The following is a 16,655-nucleotide window of genomic DNA, read 5'->3' on the forward strand; positions in this document are numbered from 1 at the left end:
TTTTGTCCTGCAAATAGGCCCCTGGGAAAGCCCCCTCCCCCAGCCCCTCTAGGCCCAACCCAGGCGCCTTGCTGACCCTCCCTAAGTAGTTCCCTGCCCCGCAGATCTTCCTCCCCGCCTGTCTGGAGCCTTCCCAGCAAAACGCACCCTTCTCCTGCCCAAACAGACTCCTCCCAGGCAAACCCCCAAACTCCTCCCGGCCCAATTCACAGTCCTCCAATCGCTTCGTGCTCTTCCCAGCTGCCCTCATGCTTTCCCTGGGCTCCTTTCTGGGCCATCTCAGTCTCCCCCCAGATCATCACACCATCCTCTCTACCTCTTCTGGTCCGCTCCAGACCTCCCCTGCACCTTAGCTTGAAAGTCCTCTGTGCCACACACAACCACTCCCCTAAGGAGACCCCCACCCCCCACCAGCCTGTCCTGGGTGCAAACCCCACCGCCCTCCCTCTGGGACTCCTCACCCAGACTGGAAAGATCCTGGCCTGTCTTCACCTGCCACTCCTCCCAGTCCAGCCTAGTACCCCGACTTCCCCCTAGACCCAAGTCCTCCCAGCCTGGCCCAGGGCTCCCCCACTCCACCTGAGGATCCATCAGGGTCCAGGCCTGTGATGGTGGTGGTGGGGGGCGGGTCACAGGCACAGCCCCAGGACTAGAGGGGCAGGGCTGGGCTGGGCCTGGGGTAACATTGTGTTTCTCTCCCCTTCCTCCCTTCCTCCCCCCCCCTTCCTCCCATGCCTCCACCTTGTCTCTCTCTAGCAAATCCCAGTCTCTGACCAATGCCTTCAACCTTCCAGAACCAGCCCCGCCCAGGCCCAGCCTTAGCCAGGACGAGGTGAAAGCTGAGACCATCCGCAGCCTGAGGAAGTCTTTCGCCAGCCTCTTCTCCGACTGACACCCCACCCTGAGAACCCTTAATTCTTCCTGGGCAACCCCTCTCTGGGCCCTGAATCCATTTCTCACTTTTGGAGTCTCCAAATCCCTTGAGAAGCCCTCTCCTGGTCCGAGACCCCTCTTCTCACTCCGCTGAATGCCCTACTCCCTGGGGAAACCTCACCCTTGGTCCTAACTCCAACTCCCACTTTTGGAATCCCCAAGTCCCTTTAAAAGCCCAGTCCCTGCCACCTCAAGACTTTTCAGTTTTAGAACCTCCAAATTCCTGAAGACCTCTACTCCTGGCCTCCCAGAGGGCACTTTCTTTCCCAGAAGCTCCCAAATACCAGGCAGCCCGTTCTGGCCCTCACACCACTCAGTCCCCTTCCGGAGCCCTGGAATTCTCGGAAAACCGTATTCCTGGTCCTGGATCTCTCAAGTATGCCTTGTTCCCCATCAGAATTTCCAAAATCCTTAAGAAACCCCTGCCCTGGAGCCCCTCCATGGATGTCCCATCTCTGGAGAGCCACCTCATCAGATGCCACTATCCAGCTGCACAAAGATTTCTCCTACCCGCCCCCAGCCCCTTTCCGACACACTGGGAGGTCCCCCACTGCTAGGACCCTTCTGTTCCCCAGGGACCCATACTCCCACTTTCCTGCCTCTGACAGCTATCTTTAAATATGCAAACTCTAACCATCCTCCCAGAATCCTTTGCACATGGAGGGCCAGCGGTCCTCCACTTCCCCACCTTTGCCGTGATGTCTGTGTCTGTGACTGACGTGGCCTCCTCTTGTGCCGTGCTTGGCATATGTGGTCTTCGTTCATCGTGCCGCCTGTGGTGATGCGTGCAGTGGCGCTGTTTGTGTGGTCCGCACTCCCCCCCCACCAGCCACTCCTTGCCTGGACTCACCCCCACCCTTCAGCGGCTCTGAACCCCATGAGAAGAGTCGGGAAGCAAAATAAACAAGCAAAGGCCCAGCAGAATTCTGTGCTTCTTGGTGAAGAGGGGAGTCCTTGAATGATGGGGAAGACACAGAGGGGACCCCCCTAAATCCACAGGGGGTGCTGGGGACCCCAAAATCCAGTGGAAGGCACATCAGGCACAAATTCCAGAGAGGTTCTGAGTGGAACCCCTGCCACAAATCCCAGCCATTGCAGATGGAGGAGCTCCCAAATTTAGAAGTATCCCCAAAGCCAAGAGGAAATCAAATTACAGAGGAAGCAGGGGTGTTGGTCTTTGGGGGTTCCCCCAATTCCAGAGGAGCTGGAAAAGCACATGGGGAGACCCTCATCTCCCGGGACAGGGATGGGGGGATCCTGAGGCAGTTATCAGGGCAGAAACAGAACACTGGCCGGCTGGTGGGCAGGGCTCCTTGGCGTGGCAGGCTGGGATGGGTTCCCTGGCCACTGGGGGCAGGGCCTAAGGCACGAGACGGGCCGCGCTGAGGAGGCAGGCAGGCAACTCATCAGCCTGGGTGCGGTGCAAGGAGGGTTCAGAGGCACTCCGCTCAATCTTGGGGAGTGACCGCTGCAGCAGCTCAATCGTGGCCAGGATCTGGGGGCAGGGGCAGGTTAGGGGGGGTGTCCAGAACCAGGTAGGCACCCCGACAGCTACAAACCCCAGCCTACAGGGGAAGCACACATGCATGCGCACACACACAATTCCCACGGACACCTCAGAGTCGTCCTCCTCCTCACACTCACCCTCCCCAGTGTGTCCAACCCTCCTGCCCAGCCCACCTGGGGGAAGAGGGGACGTTCCTCCCGCTGGAACTTGAGGCAGTCAGATAGCAGGCGCCGCATGGCCTTGGGGCAGTTGCTGGAGATTTTGCTGAGGTCCGGGGACAGATAGCCACGGCCCACCATAAAGATGATCTGGAGGGACAGGAATGGGGTGGTCTGGAGGTGTGGGCTGGGAGGCTGAGGGAATTGTGGCTCTAAAGGGGCTTTGGGGGCTCCTTTTGGGGGAAACTAGGGCACTCTGGGTATTGGGATCTGGAGTGCTATGGGGATCCAGTGGATCCAAGGACACTGGGTCTCTGAGCACAGGGCTTCTCTGCAGAACAGAGGGATTGAAGCTTGGGGGAAATCCAAAATTACAAGTATCCCTGACCTCACAGGTTTCTGGGGGCTTACAAGCCTACTGAGTCAGGGGAAACATGAAGTTCTGGGTCTGGGAGGAGCTAGGGGAGTCAAAACCTCAGGGGCCTGTATTTCTGCAGGTGTCTGGGGCCTAGAGAACTATGGGTCCATGTGGCCTGTAGGATTGTGAGTGCTTGGTTCTTAGAGCCTAGAGGACCCCAGGTTTCTGAGGGCCTGGAAGATTCCAGGCCTTCAACCTGGAGAACTCGGGAGAGCCTGGGGCCCAGAGTACCATGGGTTCCAGGGCCCCGAAAGCCTGGCAGATACCCAAGGCCTTGAATGACTGTGGTTATCTGTGAGTAGTCCAGAAGCACAGGTGGCTTCTGTCATTGGGAGAAATGTGATGCTGGGCTTTGGGACTTGGGAGATTTGGGGTACTGCAGGTCCTGGAGGACTGTAGGTATCCCAAGCCCCAGAGGGCTTCCGGGTGTTTGGGGGCCATGGCGGGTTCTGGGTAGAAGGGATTCCGGGGGTTCTGGACCTCAAGGACCCAGAGGATTGTCAATGTGTAGGGAAGGAGGGGATTCTAGGTAGGGAAGACCAGAGGATTCTGAGAGTTCTCCGCCCAGAAGATTTTGGGTTTCTGGGGGCAAGTGTGGCATTCTTGGTCTTTACAAAGGAGGAAGTCTAGGCTTTGGAGGCTGAAAGGATTCCTCTGCCTGGGAGACTGTGGGTGACGTGTGGGGCTCACCTGGTCACGGCTGCCAATGTGGCTGTAAGGCAGCGAGCCGGTCATGAGCTCATAGAGCACAACCCCATAGGCGTAGACATCCGACTGGAAGCTGTAGGGGTTCGGGTCCTGCATACGGATCACCTCAGCCGCCTTCAATGGGGCAGACCAGACCAGGCAGGGGGACCACGGAGGTCAGCCAATGGCCAGCCGCACTCCCAGATCCCACCAGCCACACTGGGTACAACTCAGATCACCCATGTGAGGCAAAGCACGAGGAGTCTAGACACCCCCATCTGGCACAAGCATTCCCATCCCCACTCAGCTCCCCCCATCCCACCCCAGTCACCCAAGCTCCTACCCAGATGGCCCCAGTCCAGCCTGGCCCAACTCACCATCCATAGCACGGAGCCCGAGGGCTGCTCCAAGGGCTGGGCCCCACTCCACCGTGTCTTCACTGTGGCCAGGCCAAAGTCACCAATCTTCACTGTGAGCCCCTCATGTAGGAAGATGTCCACCAGGGTCAAGGGCCACTACAGGAGCTCCCAACAGCCACATCTCCCATCCTGACTGGGCAGTTCCCACTGATGCCCCCACACCAGTCTTGCCCCTGACTCTGACCCATATCATACAAACTAGCTACAATCTTGACTTGGGTAGGGAACTCCCAATTATTGCCCCTTATGCTACTCCCCACCCCATGACTCCTGACCAGGAAGCACCTCGAGTGGGACTTCAGACTTGCCATGCCCTCCACGGTTCACCAAACCTTGGACCCCGCCCAAAGTCCCCAACAACAGCACTGAAACCAGCCACAGCCTTGAGCCTGACCAAGAGACTCCCCCTGCCTTAGAGGCCCTATTAAGCCACATGCCATGTGACCCTTCCATGCATCCCCAGAAGGCCCCCAACAAAAGCCACCCCGCTAAGCCCCCACCCCGGCCCAGCCTGCACACAGGGACAGGCAGATACTGTTAGACTTGAGATCTCGATGAATGATGTTCTTGGCGTGGAGGTAGCTGTAGGGGTGGAAGTGGAAGGCAGATTGGCCGGGGGGTTACCTCCTCTCCCCACCCAAGCCTCCCACCGCCCCCATTTTGTCCCCAGGCCGGGAGGCTCACTCCATGCCCTGGGCAGTCTGCCGGGCCACGTCAATGAGCTGGACCATGTCGAAGCGAGTGTCGGCCACGTGCAGGTGGTGGTAGAGGCTGGAGCCCTCACACCACTGCGTGATGATGGCAAATCCCGGCCGGGTCATGAAGCCCATGAACAGCAAGATGTTGACGTGACGGGTCTTCCTACAGGCAGGGAGGGCAGTACCAGGACAGGAAGGAAAAAGAGCAACCATCACTCACTTTCGGAGCATCAGGAACGGGTCTATTCACTACTGCCCTCTGTCAGCACTTCCGCCCTTTCAGGAGGCTCAGGGCCAGCCTGCCGCCAGACTCAGTGCATTTGTGAGATACGCTTGATGGGCAGGGGTTCCCTCCTGGTGGGGGTGGCGTATGTCCCCAGCTTCCTCAGCCGAGTCTCCCAACAGAAGCAGGAGAGAGAGACTACTGCCCCCTCCCCACCCCTCTATCGACCAGTGGCTCTACGTCATCAACACCTGCCAATCTCCAACCTTGACCGTGACCTGGGCCTGTGACCATTTTATAGACAAGAGAGTGGAATGCCAACCTTCTTCATTGATACAGCAGCCTGATACTGACATGCCAGTAAAGATACCCAGTAATGCGTGGCTATTTCCTGTTAATTGCCACGAGAGGCTCAGAAGTATAGAGCTTGGAGTTAACACTTGGATTAGATCCTGTGTTCCAATCCAGGCTTCCAAGGTACTCACTGTGCAACCTCAGGGATGACACTTAACCTCCCGGTGCCTCACCTTCGTCAACTGCAAAACTATGATCATTATACTACCTACCTTATGATCTGTAAGGCACTTGGAACAGCACCTACCAGAGCACCCTGAAAATGTCACTGTCCTCGTTATTGCCACTGGGTGCCTGAGTCTACCTCAAAGAAACTGCGACACGGTGAACAGACGCCACCACTCTAGTTTAGGAGGACACCTTCCCTCCTTACAAAAGGAGTCACCGCGGGTATAATGGCAACACAAATGCAAACACCAACAGTGCTCTGCGATTTTGCTCATGTCACAGTGGGTAACGGAGGACAGGAGTGCTCTTCACAGTGGTCCAATTACGGTTAAAATATTAATGTGATACAGGCTAGCAGTGGGCTCAAATCATTTCACAGAGAGGAAGAGAATAAAAGTTTTCTTACTTGCGGGGTCCATAATGAGGATAAATATTAAAATGGCACAAGAAATTATGAGAACATCAACTCTGTAATGTACCTGTACCCATTGGTCAGAGGGCACGCCCATGTCAGCAAGCCCAGGACTGGTAGGTAGTAACCAGAGCGGCAGAAGAGGAACACAAGGGCTTCTCGGGGCAAATGAACTGATATAGTATGAGGGGCTTATTAAGCAGAGAATTACAACTGTTAATGAAAACAAGGACTAAATCCTAAGTGAAACAACACCCACCGTTCTTTAAATCATGGCATGACTGTGATTAGTAACAGGAATCCAGTAGGATAAACCTACAGCTAACAATGTAACACAAGCAGAGGGGAAGGAGGGGCCCAAAGCTTCCTGGCAATGTGCTTAACATCAAGCTATGAATGTGAGGGCATGTGGTAACGTGGCTGGCCTCGGCCATATCCACTTCAGTGCCAGGCAAATAAGAAGATGCACATTTTGGAGGCGGAGACATTAGTTAATATCAGTATCAACCGGAACACAAACAGTATCATCATCAGAGGGCCTTGAAACGAAGCCATTTCCCAGAGGGGAAAGGGATATTCCCTGATTGAGAAAGAGCTCATTAACACAACGCAAACGTGGCTGACCCGGGAAGCGCCCCAGCTTGGCCCTTCCCCGGGGAGGTGCCCTGCCCCTCTGCCCCACCCCACACACGTGTCATCTCACCTGAGCACCTGCATCTCATTCTTGAAAGCCTGGGCCTGCTCAGCTGTGGGTTGGGCCACCTTGAGCACCTTCACGGCCACATCGCCATGCCACCGCCCGCGAAACACGGTGCCGAACGAGCCTGTCCCGATCCTCTTCAGCAGCTGCACTTCGCTGGGCGGTACCTCCCAGTAATAGCCCGAGTCCCGGTACCCCAGATTCTTCTGTGGGCCACATGGGCGGCATCTCAGGGGCCTGCCCGCTTCCCTCATCACTCAGCCTGTGGCGCCCCCAGCAAAGGCTCCCCTGGAGCTTACCACTTTCTTCTTGTCATCGGCCAAGGACTTCCGCTCCCGCTGCTCCGACGGGGACTTGGAATGGGGGGACTTCCTCCCCGAGGGCACGCTGGCTGGGCTGGGGCTCCCCCGGGGGGCTCCATCACCACCACCTCTACTACCGGCAGCTGCGATCATTGTGGGGGAGGTGTGAGCAGAGGTGGCACGGGGGTGAGGGGGTGTGATGCAGGGGCATGGGGTGGGCAGGGTGGACTCACCATCAGTGCCGAAACTCTGGGTAGTGAGCTGGAAGAAGAGGGCCCGGAGTCAGAGAGGGCACACGGGAGCCAAGGGGAACAGCCCTATTCCCGGCCCGGTGCCCTCAGGCAATGACCCCCTTGCCACCAACCTGGATGAGGCTGGAGTCCGTGGCGGCTGTGGTGCTGACCATGTGGACATTGGGAGTGGATGTGGAGCGGATGCGCTGGAGCGGGGCATTGGCCGGCGCGGGGAAGGGAAAGTGCTCGGGGTCTCGGTGCGGGGCGCAGGAGCTGGAGGGGGGGTAAAGGCTGGGAAATCACTGTGGGATGAACGCAAGAACAAGGAAAGCTGCCCCCCTAGCCCTGTAAACGTATGTGTAGATCAGAGTCACCGTCTACTGTTACTATTGCCATTCGTTTCCTCAAGAGCCACTTACTGGGGGCCTGCCCACTGGCAGAAAGCATTCTAGGTAGTGGAAATAAAACCATGGGCAAAATGAAAACAAGTTCCTGCCCTCATGGGGCTGATGTTCCAGTGAGGAGAGAGCGCCCCCCCCGCAAAAAAAAAAGAAGAAGAGTATTTAATATGTCCATTGGTGACAGGTACAATAAAGAAAAAAAACAAAGCAACACAAAGAGAGAGAAAGTATCATGGGTGATATCTGGAAAGGCTTCCCCAAGGGGACATCTGAGTAAAGACCTAAAGGAGGAACAACAGCAAGCCACACAATATAGGGGGGAAGAAAGTAATATGTAATATCTTCTAACTGTGTGCACTACTCAAATATGTTGTTATATAATATATAACATATTATCTGTATTAAGATACCAATGTTTCCAAACATGTGTACTGCAGTAACATTACACAGCGGACCCTTGAACAATGTAGGAATTAGGGGCACCACTGACCCCCTGCCCAGGTGAACGTCCATGTATAACTTCTGACTCCCCAAAAACTTAACCACTAAGAGCCTACTACTGACCAGAAGCCTTAGTGATAACATAAACAGTCAATTAAGCATGTATTTTGTATGTTTTATGTATTATATACTGTATGTTTATGATAAGAGTAAGCTAAAGAAAAGGTTTCTAAAAAAAATCATATACATTTATAATACTGCACGTAAAAAATCCACGTGTAGGTGGACGCACGCAGGTCAAGCCCATGCTGTTCAAGGGTCAACTGTGTATGTTATATGTAGATGTAAATACATAAAGACACATGTTATATATATTTTGATGTCACAAATGCATTTTTAAAAAATTTTTATTATATCTATTTTTTAAAGATTTTATTTATTTATTTGACGAGAGAGATGGCAAGAGCAGGAACACAAGCAGGGGGACTGGGAGAGGGAGAAGCAAGCTTCCCGACGAGTAGGGATCCCAATGTGGGACTCGATCCCAGGACCCTGGGATCATGACCTGAACCGAAGGCAGACACTTAACAACTGAGTGACCCAAAAGCCCCACAAATGTATTTTCACTATCCTGAAATGAAATGCATAGGTAATCCACATATACCCATAATTAAAAGTAACATAATGCCCTACACTATTTTATGTTGCATAAGAATGTGTTTTATATTATAGAGTGTCCATAGAACACGTGATATATTAATATAATGTACCATATGAATACATCCTACAATATACAGACAAATACAATGTATATTTTATAAATTTGTGCTATCTTAGAGCAATAATATACTTTAATATAGAAATACTACAGTATTGGAGCGCCTGGGTGGCTCAGTTGGTTAAGCGTTTGGCTTTGGCTCCGGTTATGATCCCAAGTTCCTGGGATTGAGCCCTGCATCAGGTTCCCTGCTCGGCGGGAAGCCTGCGTCTCCCTCTCCCGCTCCCCCTGCTTGTGTTCTCTCTCGCTGTCTCTCTCTGTCAAATAAATAAATAAAATCTTAAAAAAAATACTACAGTATTATAATACTGAACATAAAAGAGAAATAAAAGGGAATTTATGATAAATATGTATTTCAAAATGGAAAGACTTGAGCATGATTATACTGTAAGAATTAACGAAATAGTTAGATGCTTATATATATGTCCTTGTAATTAATAAGGACTTTTTTTTAAGATTTTATTTATTTATTTGACACACAGAGAGAGATCACAAGTAGGCAGAACAGCAGGCAGAGAGAGAGGGGGAAGCAGGCTTCCCGCTGAGCAGAGAGCCCGATGCGGGGCTCGATCACAGGACCCCAGGATCATGACCTGAGCAGAAGGCAGAGGCTTAACACACTGAGCCACCCAGGCACCCCTTAATAGGGACTTCTTATTCTCTACCAGATCTCGTTCTAAGTACTAGATACACCTCAACACATTTAAATACTCACCAGAACGCTATGTGGTAAAAAGTATTATTATCCCCTCTTTGTAGACAAGAAAACTGTGGCCCAGAAAAATTAGGTGGCTTGCCAGATGTCCTACAGCTCCGCACCTATAGGTGCTCAATAAATGTGTGCAAATAAACAAATGAATGAAGTACGGCTTGTGATCTACAAAGGCCTCCAGATCTTTTTCTCCTGACAACAGGCCTTCAGCTAAGGCATCCCTACCTGGGACCCTGAGGGGTTAGTGGCTCATTCAGGGGACGGTTCGAGGGAACTTCGTGCTGTCTGGAGCCTCCGGACAAATCCTGGACACTGTGGTAGAACCTTGAGAGCATTTAAGAGGATGGAGCAAAAGGACAAGGGTCAGCTATCTGTAAGAACCCTGTGGCGTCTGCCATCCCCATTCCCCCACCCACCATAGGCCAGGCTCACTGTCGGCAGTTGGTGCTCATGTCAACACAGACTGTGGGGACTTTAGAGGAACAATGCTGGTGGAACTTGTAGCCACAGGTTTGGCAGCGGAAGCCGTGGAACAGAAACTTAAGGCAGAAGTCACAGAATGCCAGGCTGAAGAATGTCTTCCGTACCTGCTGCCACAGAGCAGGGAAAGTTGAGGCCTGGTCAAGGAACCTCCCCACCCCATGCCTACAGTCTGCCCGGACTCTCCACTCCACACTCACAAAATTATGCATGGTCAGTGGAACATCTTCAAGGACCTCTACAATGAGTTCCTCTCCATCCAGGGGGGCAATGGCCGTGTCCCAGGCGGTGACTGTCTTTCGCCTGTACGAAGCATGGAAGGCAGTGAATGAGAGGGTGGACAGAGACTGTGGGAGGAAGGGAACCCCTAAAAGTCCCTCCACGCCCACCATCCATGGAGCAACATCTGACGTGTTTCATTTTCATCACAGCAACTCTAGGAACTAGTTACTATCCTTGCCCCCATTTTACAGATGAGGAAACGGAGGCTCAGAGGGATCCAAGTCACTGGCCCAAGGCCACAAAGGACTGTGAGTGGCTGGCCCGCGTCAAGAGTCCATGCTCTTAACCACAAGGTGAGGGGGAATAAGCCACGAAATCTCAGAAGCACTCAGCAAGCCCCTGAAAAAGTGGCCGACAGGCACTGAGACAACAAATAAAAAGCCATGTAGGCATGGAATAAAAGAGTTCAGGAAGCCCAGGACAGAGGAATAAATGGAAGGCCGGCAGACCAACCAAGAATGAGGAAGCGGAGGACGCAGAGAGCTGGCAAACAGATGAAATCGTGAAAGAACACCAGGACAAACTCCCACATGGGGTGCAGGAGCTGGGCAAGGACCTGAGGGCCAAGGAGAGGCGAGCTGCTGGCCTCAAAGGCTGGTGAATGAATGATGTCATGAAACAAAAGCTGCACGCACTCGTGGATTCACTGAGCTTAAGGAAAGACTAACGGGACACTGCACCACAGAGGGAAGGAGTCAGGGGCCTCCGAGGAGGAGATGGGAGGCTGGGGAGCCCAGTGGAGGGAGGGGAAGTAGCGGGGTGGGGGCACACTTACCCCTCGATGAGCCGGTAGACCACACAGCAATCCTGATTGAGACCCCGTACCTTGAGGGCCTTGTCTAGAGAGTCGTAGACACTCATGCCATCCCGGACAGTCACCTATGCATTTGTGTGTGCACACAGGAGATGGAAGGGGTGGTCAGTGCCCAACATGGGCCCCAGCTGACTCTGCCCGGCCTCTGTAGAAGCCTCCTCCCCCCACCCCCAGTCACAACTGGATCCGCCCCGACCTCCTGCCAGCTTTGCCCATCAGACTCACCACCGTGCGTTGCTTGTTGGGCAAATATACTTTGACAGTGCCCACTGCCCGGGACGGCTCGGCCCCGTTGGCAGGGGGGCCCCGTGGTGGCTCCATGGAGCCTAAGACTTTGTCAAGACGGGTTGAGGTGGGGCTGAGCAGGTGCCATGGGGCTCCTAGAACACAGGAGGAATTCAGAGGTCCAGTAATGACAGTCTGGAAGCAAAGTGGCAGGGACAAAAAAAATTTCAATGTCCAGGCTCCACATCACCCCCTCCCTGCTGTTGCCCAATCTACACACAAAGGCCAAGGGATCTTGTAAACACCTCGAACTCATCCAGTCTCTCCTCTGCTCAGGCTGCTCTCCTGTTGTTTGTTTCACTATTTTAAGGGCCAAGGTCTAGGATTCACTGCATAGGGTGGGGGCAGAGGAGAGGGGAGTAACGAACAAGGAGAGGCAGCACATACTGTCCTGGAGGGCACAGGCGTACCCAGTCTCTGTGCTGGGGGGGTAACAAGGAAGTCAAACCACACTGCAGTTGGGCGTGTTACGTCCATAAAGGACATGAACAGGCTGTCCTGGCTTTTTAATGGAGAAAGGGTGGTTACCAGATACTGTGGTGAGGGAGGAGTCACAGACAGGATGATGGGAAAGAAATGTAAGAGATCATCAGATACTCCCCTTAGTTGGGGGAAAATGGGAACCGCACCAAACGGTGTTCTTAGGGGCACTGGGGGAATCCCTAAGCCCTGGGCTGTAACGATGGCAGGCTCTCAAACACTGTTAGGTGGCTAATGGCTGTCATCAAGACTATGATGGGGACTTCATAGGGCCTCAGCAGAAACTGTGCTGAAGGGACTGTAGTGGGGAGAAGTATGGATAATGGACATCACCAGACACTGTCATGGGGGAATGGAGGGAAATGGTGCATTACCAAACACTATTGAGGTGAGATAAACAGTTTGAAAGCGGGGGTGGAGGGGTCCAAACTCTACCCTAACTAATGAAGGGGTCACAGACCTATTACTGCTGACAATGGAAGGAGGCTGGGTAGGGTTAAAGAGGAGTAACGGAGAAATCCTCAAACATTCGCCCAGTGGGTCGCGACTAGTAAACCACAGCTCCACGCACTCCCCATTGCCGGCAAGGCAGGGTCATGAAGACATCTCAAGGAGGTTTAGAGGGAGTCCGGGCACACCACAGCCCAGGCCCCATTCAGCCCGGCCCCGCCTACCGAGGGCTTTCCAGCTCTGCGCAGGCGCACTGCCACACGCGACGGGCGAAACCATCCCCCGCAGCCTTGCACCCCTATTCCTGTCTACCCACCCCACCCCCGCTGTCGACGATGGTCTCGCCCCAGGTCAAACCACTCCTCCGGTTCCGGGTGGGGGGCGCCGGCGTCCAGGCGAAGCCATCCTGGAGCTAAGCTTTCGGTCCCGGCTCCCTGCCCGTGCCCGGCGGTCGCTCCAGAAACCTAACCCCGCCGGACCCGCCCTCACCTGTCACGCCGCTACGGCCACCGCCGCCTCCATCTTGGGCCTGTCTTCTTGTTTCCTCGCTGAGTCCGCCTCCACCGCCCCTCGGACTTTCACCATTGGCTCCGCCGGATTCACCTCTCCATCCTTATTGGGTTAGGGTCACGCCTGTCAAAGCAGGACCGGCGGAATGTGGGTCGTGTTCCGGATTAGGAGGGACTGCCTGAAACGTCAGGGTCTGAGGGAAATTCGCCTGTCCAGACTCGCGCAGGCGCAGTTGGGTGGAGAGCGCCGCGCGATGGACTTTAACCCACATCGTGCCGAGCTGGAGTAAAGCTGAAATTTTTTTCAGCAACTTGGGGCTGACTCTAGGGGTTCTTGAATCTGGGAGGGGAATCCCTAAGTGCCCTTTTTTTGGCCAGTGACCCGAAGCCCTAGGTACCCATTTGGGCTTTCCCTGTGTCTCGGTTTTACCATATTTGAAGTGAGTTGCCATCAGACCGCAGAACTGCAACGTTTGCCAGTTCTAAGAAATTTGTAGTCATAGCTTTTGATAACAGCGGGTCTCAGGTCGGGCCGGGGCCGGGGTGTCTGGCCCTAGCAGAAGCATCCTGCCCCATTCTGTGCAGCTTACTTGAGGAATGGCTTTGGTAAGGATTTTGGGGGAGATTAGTCATAGGTGACCACGTTAAAGAGGGGAGGGGAAGTGTGGACCTGGAATGGGGCACAGAGCAGGGGAAAGACATTGTAGGGTGAAGAACTTTTCAAAAGCCGAATTTTCCCTGGTGTCAAAAGTGAATGAGGCTTTCCATCCTCCATTTTCTTAGAGCTTTTCCTTTAGAAAACTTGTAGAAGTTTTTCCTTCTCCCTTCCAGATGTATGTAAATCTTGTAAAAAGCTAAATAGGCCTCCTGTCCATATCATTACCCAGGAATGTTGTTCTCAAGGGCCTTGGAGCCATCTCTTTGAAGTGTAAACATCAGCGAGTCTAGTACCCTTATCTTCTCGTCTGGGTAGGAATTTGACCTAGGCTCTTGGCCCCAAGTTGTTAACCTGCTTGTCAAAGAGATAGGTGTTTTATTTTTCCTTTGGGTAAGGGCAGATGGCGACCCCGATCTCCAGGTGGATTGGAGATAAACTATGGATAGCAAACAGTGCTGTCAAGTTTTCTTGCTGGAGGACAAATTGCCACTCTTGAGAACGTGTATATAACGGGTCAGAGCTGCTCGGCTGCATAGAAGATGTTTCTTTCTGTCTTCCAAAGCTTTTTTTTTTTTTTAAAGCTCTTAAAAAAGTTTTTTTTAATTCTTTCTTAAAGATTTTATTTATTTATTTGGCAGAGGGATGTCACAAGTAGGCTCCCCGCTGAGCAGAGGGCCCGATGCGGGGCTCCATCCCAGGACATTGAGATCACGACCTGAGCCGAAGGCAGAGGCTTAAGCTGCTGAGCCACCCAAGCGCCCCTCTTCCAAAGCTCTTTAGCACATTGCTTGAGTTGCACGTTGCCATCTGGTTTAATGTTTATTCAATAATAAAACTATTTCAATCTTTTCTGCCTTTGTGGAAGGGATTCACAAGCAGGCACAAGATTTTTATTTTCTAATTATTTCCCCAACAGTGTGAATTCTGTGGTGTTTGAACTGGCTACATTCTCCTGTTTGGAGCCTCAGCTTCCTTATGTGGTAAAATGGAAAAGAGCAAGAGAAAAGTCAGTAGGTGCGGAGACAGCAACATGCTTCAGTGTGTATTTAACGTTTCTCTGCCTATAAAGAGAGAGACAAGTTTGGCTTACTGGGCTGTCATAGAACCTCCATTTTTCCACCGCCCCATTCTATTTCGGGATTTTCACCATTCAGTGGCAAAAATTAAAGACTGACAATAGGGGTGCCTGGGTGGCTCAGTGGGTTAAAGCCTCTGCCTTTGGCTCAGGTCATGATCCCAGGGTCCTGAGATCGAGTCGCACATTGGGCTCTCTGCTCAGCGGGGAATCTGCTTCCCCCTCTCACTCTGCCTATTTGTGATCTCTGTGTGTCAAATAAATAAATAAAATCTTTTAAAAAAATAAAAAGACTGACAATAAAGACCACATGTCATTGAGAATGTGGAGCAACTGGAACTTTCATGCATTGCTATTTGGGAGTGTAAAAATGGTGACCCACTTTGGAAAGAGATCGAAAGCTTCCTATAAAGGTAAACACACACAATCCAGCAATCTGACTCCTAGGTATTCAAAGAAATAAGAGCTTATGTCCAGTGGTGTGCTGGTAGATGTTCAACAACCAGCTCTCCAGGAAAAAAAAACCCTCTGATTTGTAGCATTTGCCAACTATGGTGTAAACACTTCCACCATGACTTATTTCAAGCTAGGAATATGACATCGCTTAACCACAGTTGAAATTTGAAAAATTAGCTCAGTGAGCCGTCCACAGCATGCAATTGCAATATGTGCATACAAAAACTTGCATGCAGATGGCCATATTAGCTTTATTCATAATAACAAAAAACTGGAAACATCCCAGGTGTCCAGTAACAGAAGAACTGACAAGAAACTCAATGGTGGGATCATGGAATACTACTCAGTAATGAAACAGACTACTTCCTGTGTCTCTGAATCTTGTAGACATAAGGTTCAGTGAAAGAAACCAGAATCAGGGGCGCCTGAGTGGCTCAGTGGGTTAAGCCGCTGCCTTCGGCTCAGGTCATGATCTCAGGGTCCTGGGATCGAGCCCTGCCTTGGGCTCCCTGCTCAGCAGGAAGACTGCTTCCTCCTCTCTCTGTGCCTGCCTCTCTGCCTGTTTGTCATCTCTCTCTGTCAAATAAATAAATAAATAAAGTCTTAAAAAAGAGAGAGAGAAAAAATCCAGAATCAAAGAAGAGATATTATATTATTCCTTTTGCATGAAATTCTAAGTCAGGCAAAACTAATCTACAGTGAGGGATTTTCAGACTAGTTGTTATCTTAGGGGAGAAGAACTCGGAAGCATATGAGGAAACTTTAGGAGGTGATTGGGCTGTTCAGTATGAATCTGTCCAAACCACTGAACTCTGTACTGAAACTAGGGACATTTTATTTTATTTTATTTTTTAAAGGTTTTATTTATTTGTTAGAGAGAGAGAGAGATACAGAGCGCAAGCACAGGCAGACAGAGTGGCAGGCTAGAGGCAGAGGGAGAAGCAGACTCCCTGCTGAGCAAGGAGCCCGATGTGGGACTTGATCCCAGGACGCTGGGATCATGACCTGAGCCGAAGGCAGCCGCTCAACCAAGCATGGGGACATTTTATTTTATGTAAAGCATACCTCATTAAAAAAACGCATGGCAAAGAAATGGCTTCAAACATAATTCCAAACATCGTGATTTCTTGCAAATTCTTACTGGTTAGAGAATTTTTTTAAAAAATTCTCTTTTCTGGAATTGACTCCCTGGACCCCAAATTTCCATTTCTCAGTCCAAGAGCCCTGGAGCCCACCTCAGCACCACATGGGGTCAGGAACAACTACTGGAGCTCAGCGAAGGGCTCCAAAATACTCCGACTAAGAATAATTTCCAGGGTCGGGGAGATACATTTTAAATTCCAATTCACTGAAATATTATTCAGTTATATATTATTAAATTTGTTTAAAATTTTTAATTTCTAGGCAGTATTTGAAGACAGACTTCCTGGTTGTTGCTCGACCATTGCAAAGAAAATCCCTCCATGAAATCACTGCACAGGTGCCAGGGGGTGGGGTGGCAGGAAGGAATGGATGATTCTCTCCCGAGGACTCATAGACTCACTTCAAACCTATCCTAACTGGCACGACTTTAGCTAAGTGTCTCACATGTACCTAACAAAATATGGAGGCCTTTAGAGTGA

The 16,655-nt window shown here is 51.8% G+C and overlaps 2 protein-coding genes across 5 annotated transcripts in view; one reads left to right on the forward strand and one right to left on the reverse strand.

Moving 5' to 3' along the window:
• Positions 1 to 1,854, forward strand: part of SYN1 (synapsin I) — a 47,021-nt gene extending 45,167 nt beyond the window's left edge. Inside the window, exon 13 of one of the 2 annotated variants that reach the window (XM_044235852.1) lies at positions 757 to 1,854. In XM_044235852.1, coding sequence (XP_044091787.1) covers positions 757 to 892 — 136 coding nt within the window. In that variant the 3' untranslated portion in view covers positions 893 to 1,854. The remainder of the gene's footprint in view (positions 1 to 756) is intronic. The other variant, XM_044235853.1, reaches the window with a different exon arrangement.
• ARAF (A-Raf proto-oncogene, serine/threonine kinase) lies at positions 1,849 to 12,911 on the reverse strand. 3 transcript variants are annotated; one of them, XM_044235855.1, is made up of 16 exons: positions 12,825 to 12,911; positions 11,346 to 11,500; positions 11,082 to 11,185; positions 10,225 to 10,327; positions 9,977 to 10,131; positions 9,770 to 9,868; positions 7,344 to 7,485; positions 7,213 to 7,240; positions 6,977 to 7,122; positions 6,681 to 6,883; positions 4,807 to 4,983; positions 4,658 to 4,704; positions 4,081 to 4,199; positions 3,707 to 3,838; positions 2,614 to 2,748; positions 1,849 to 2,428 (listed from the first exon to the last, which is right to left on the reverse strand). In XM_044235855.1, exons 2-16 carry the CDS (start codon positions 11,439 to 11,441, stop codon positions 2,294 to 2,296), a joined length of 1,821 nt encoding a protein of 606 aa, XP_044091790.1. In that variant the 5' UTR covers positions 11,442 to 11,500; positions 12,825 to 12,911; the 3' UTR covers positions 1,849 to 2,293. The 3 variants fall into 3 exon arrangements, with proteins under 3 accessions (XP_044091790.1, XP_044091789.1, XP_044091791.1); XM_044235854.1 differs by having other exon boundaries at positions 11,346 to 11,540; positions 12,825 to 12,895; XM_044235856.1 differs by lacking the exons at positions 1,849 to 2,428; positions 2,614 to 2,748; positions 3,707 to 3,838; ... (5 more) ...; positions 7,213 to 7,240; positions 7,344 to 7,485 and having other exon boundaries at positions 9,766 to 9,868; positions 11,346 to 11,540; positions 12,825 to 12,895.
• Between the last annotated feature and the right edge of the window lie 3,744 nt (positions 12,912 to 16,655).

Source organism: Neovison vison, chromosome X, assembly GCF_020171115.1.
Source record: "Neovison vison isolate M4711 chromosome X, ASM_NN_V1, whole genome shotgun sequence".
Taxonomy (NCBI): Eukaryota; Metazoa; Chordata; class Mammalia; order Carnivora; family Mustelidae; genus Neogale; species Neogale vison.

What these genes read in the sequence shown, in the direction of transcription:
- ARAF (XM_044235855.1), bottom strand. Translation starts at nt 11,441, where the DNA reads ATGGAGCCACCACGGGGCCCCCCTGCCAACGGGGCCGAGCCGTCCCGG. An exon ending in CCAACAAGCAACGCACGGTG is followed by an intron (nt 11,186 to 11,345) that starts GTGAGTCTGATG and finishes ACAAATGCATAG; the next exon opens with GTGACTGTCCGGGATGGCAT. An exon ending in CCAGAGTTTCGGCACTGATG is followed by an intron (nt 7,123 to 7,212) that starts GTGAGTCCACCC and finishes CAATGATCGCAG; the next exon opens with CTGCCGGTAGTAGAGGTGGT.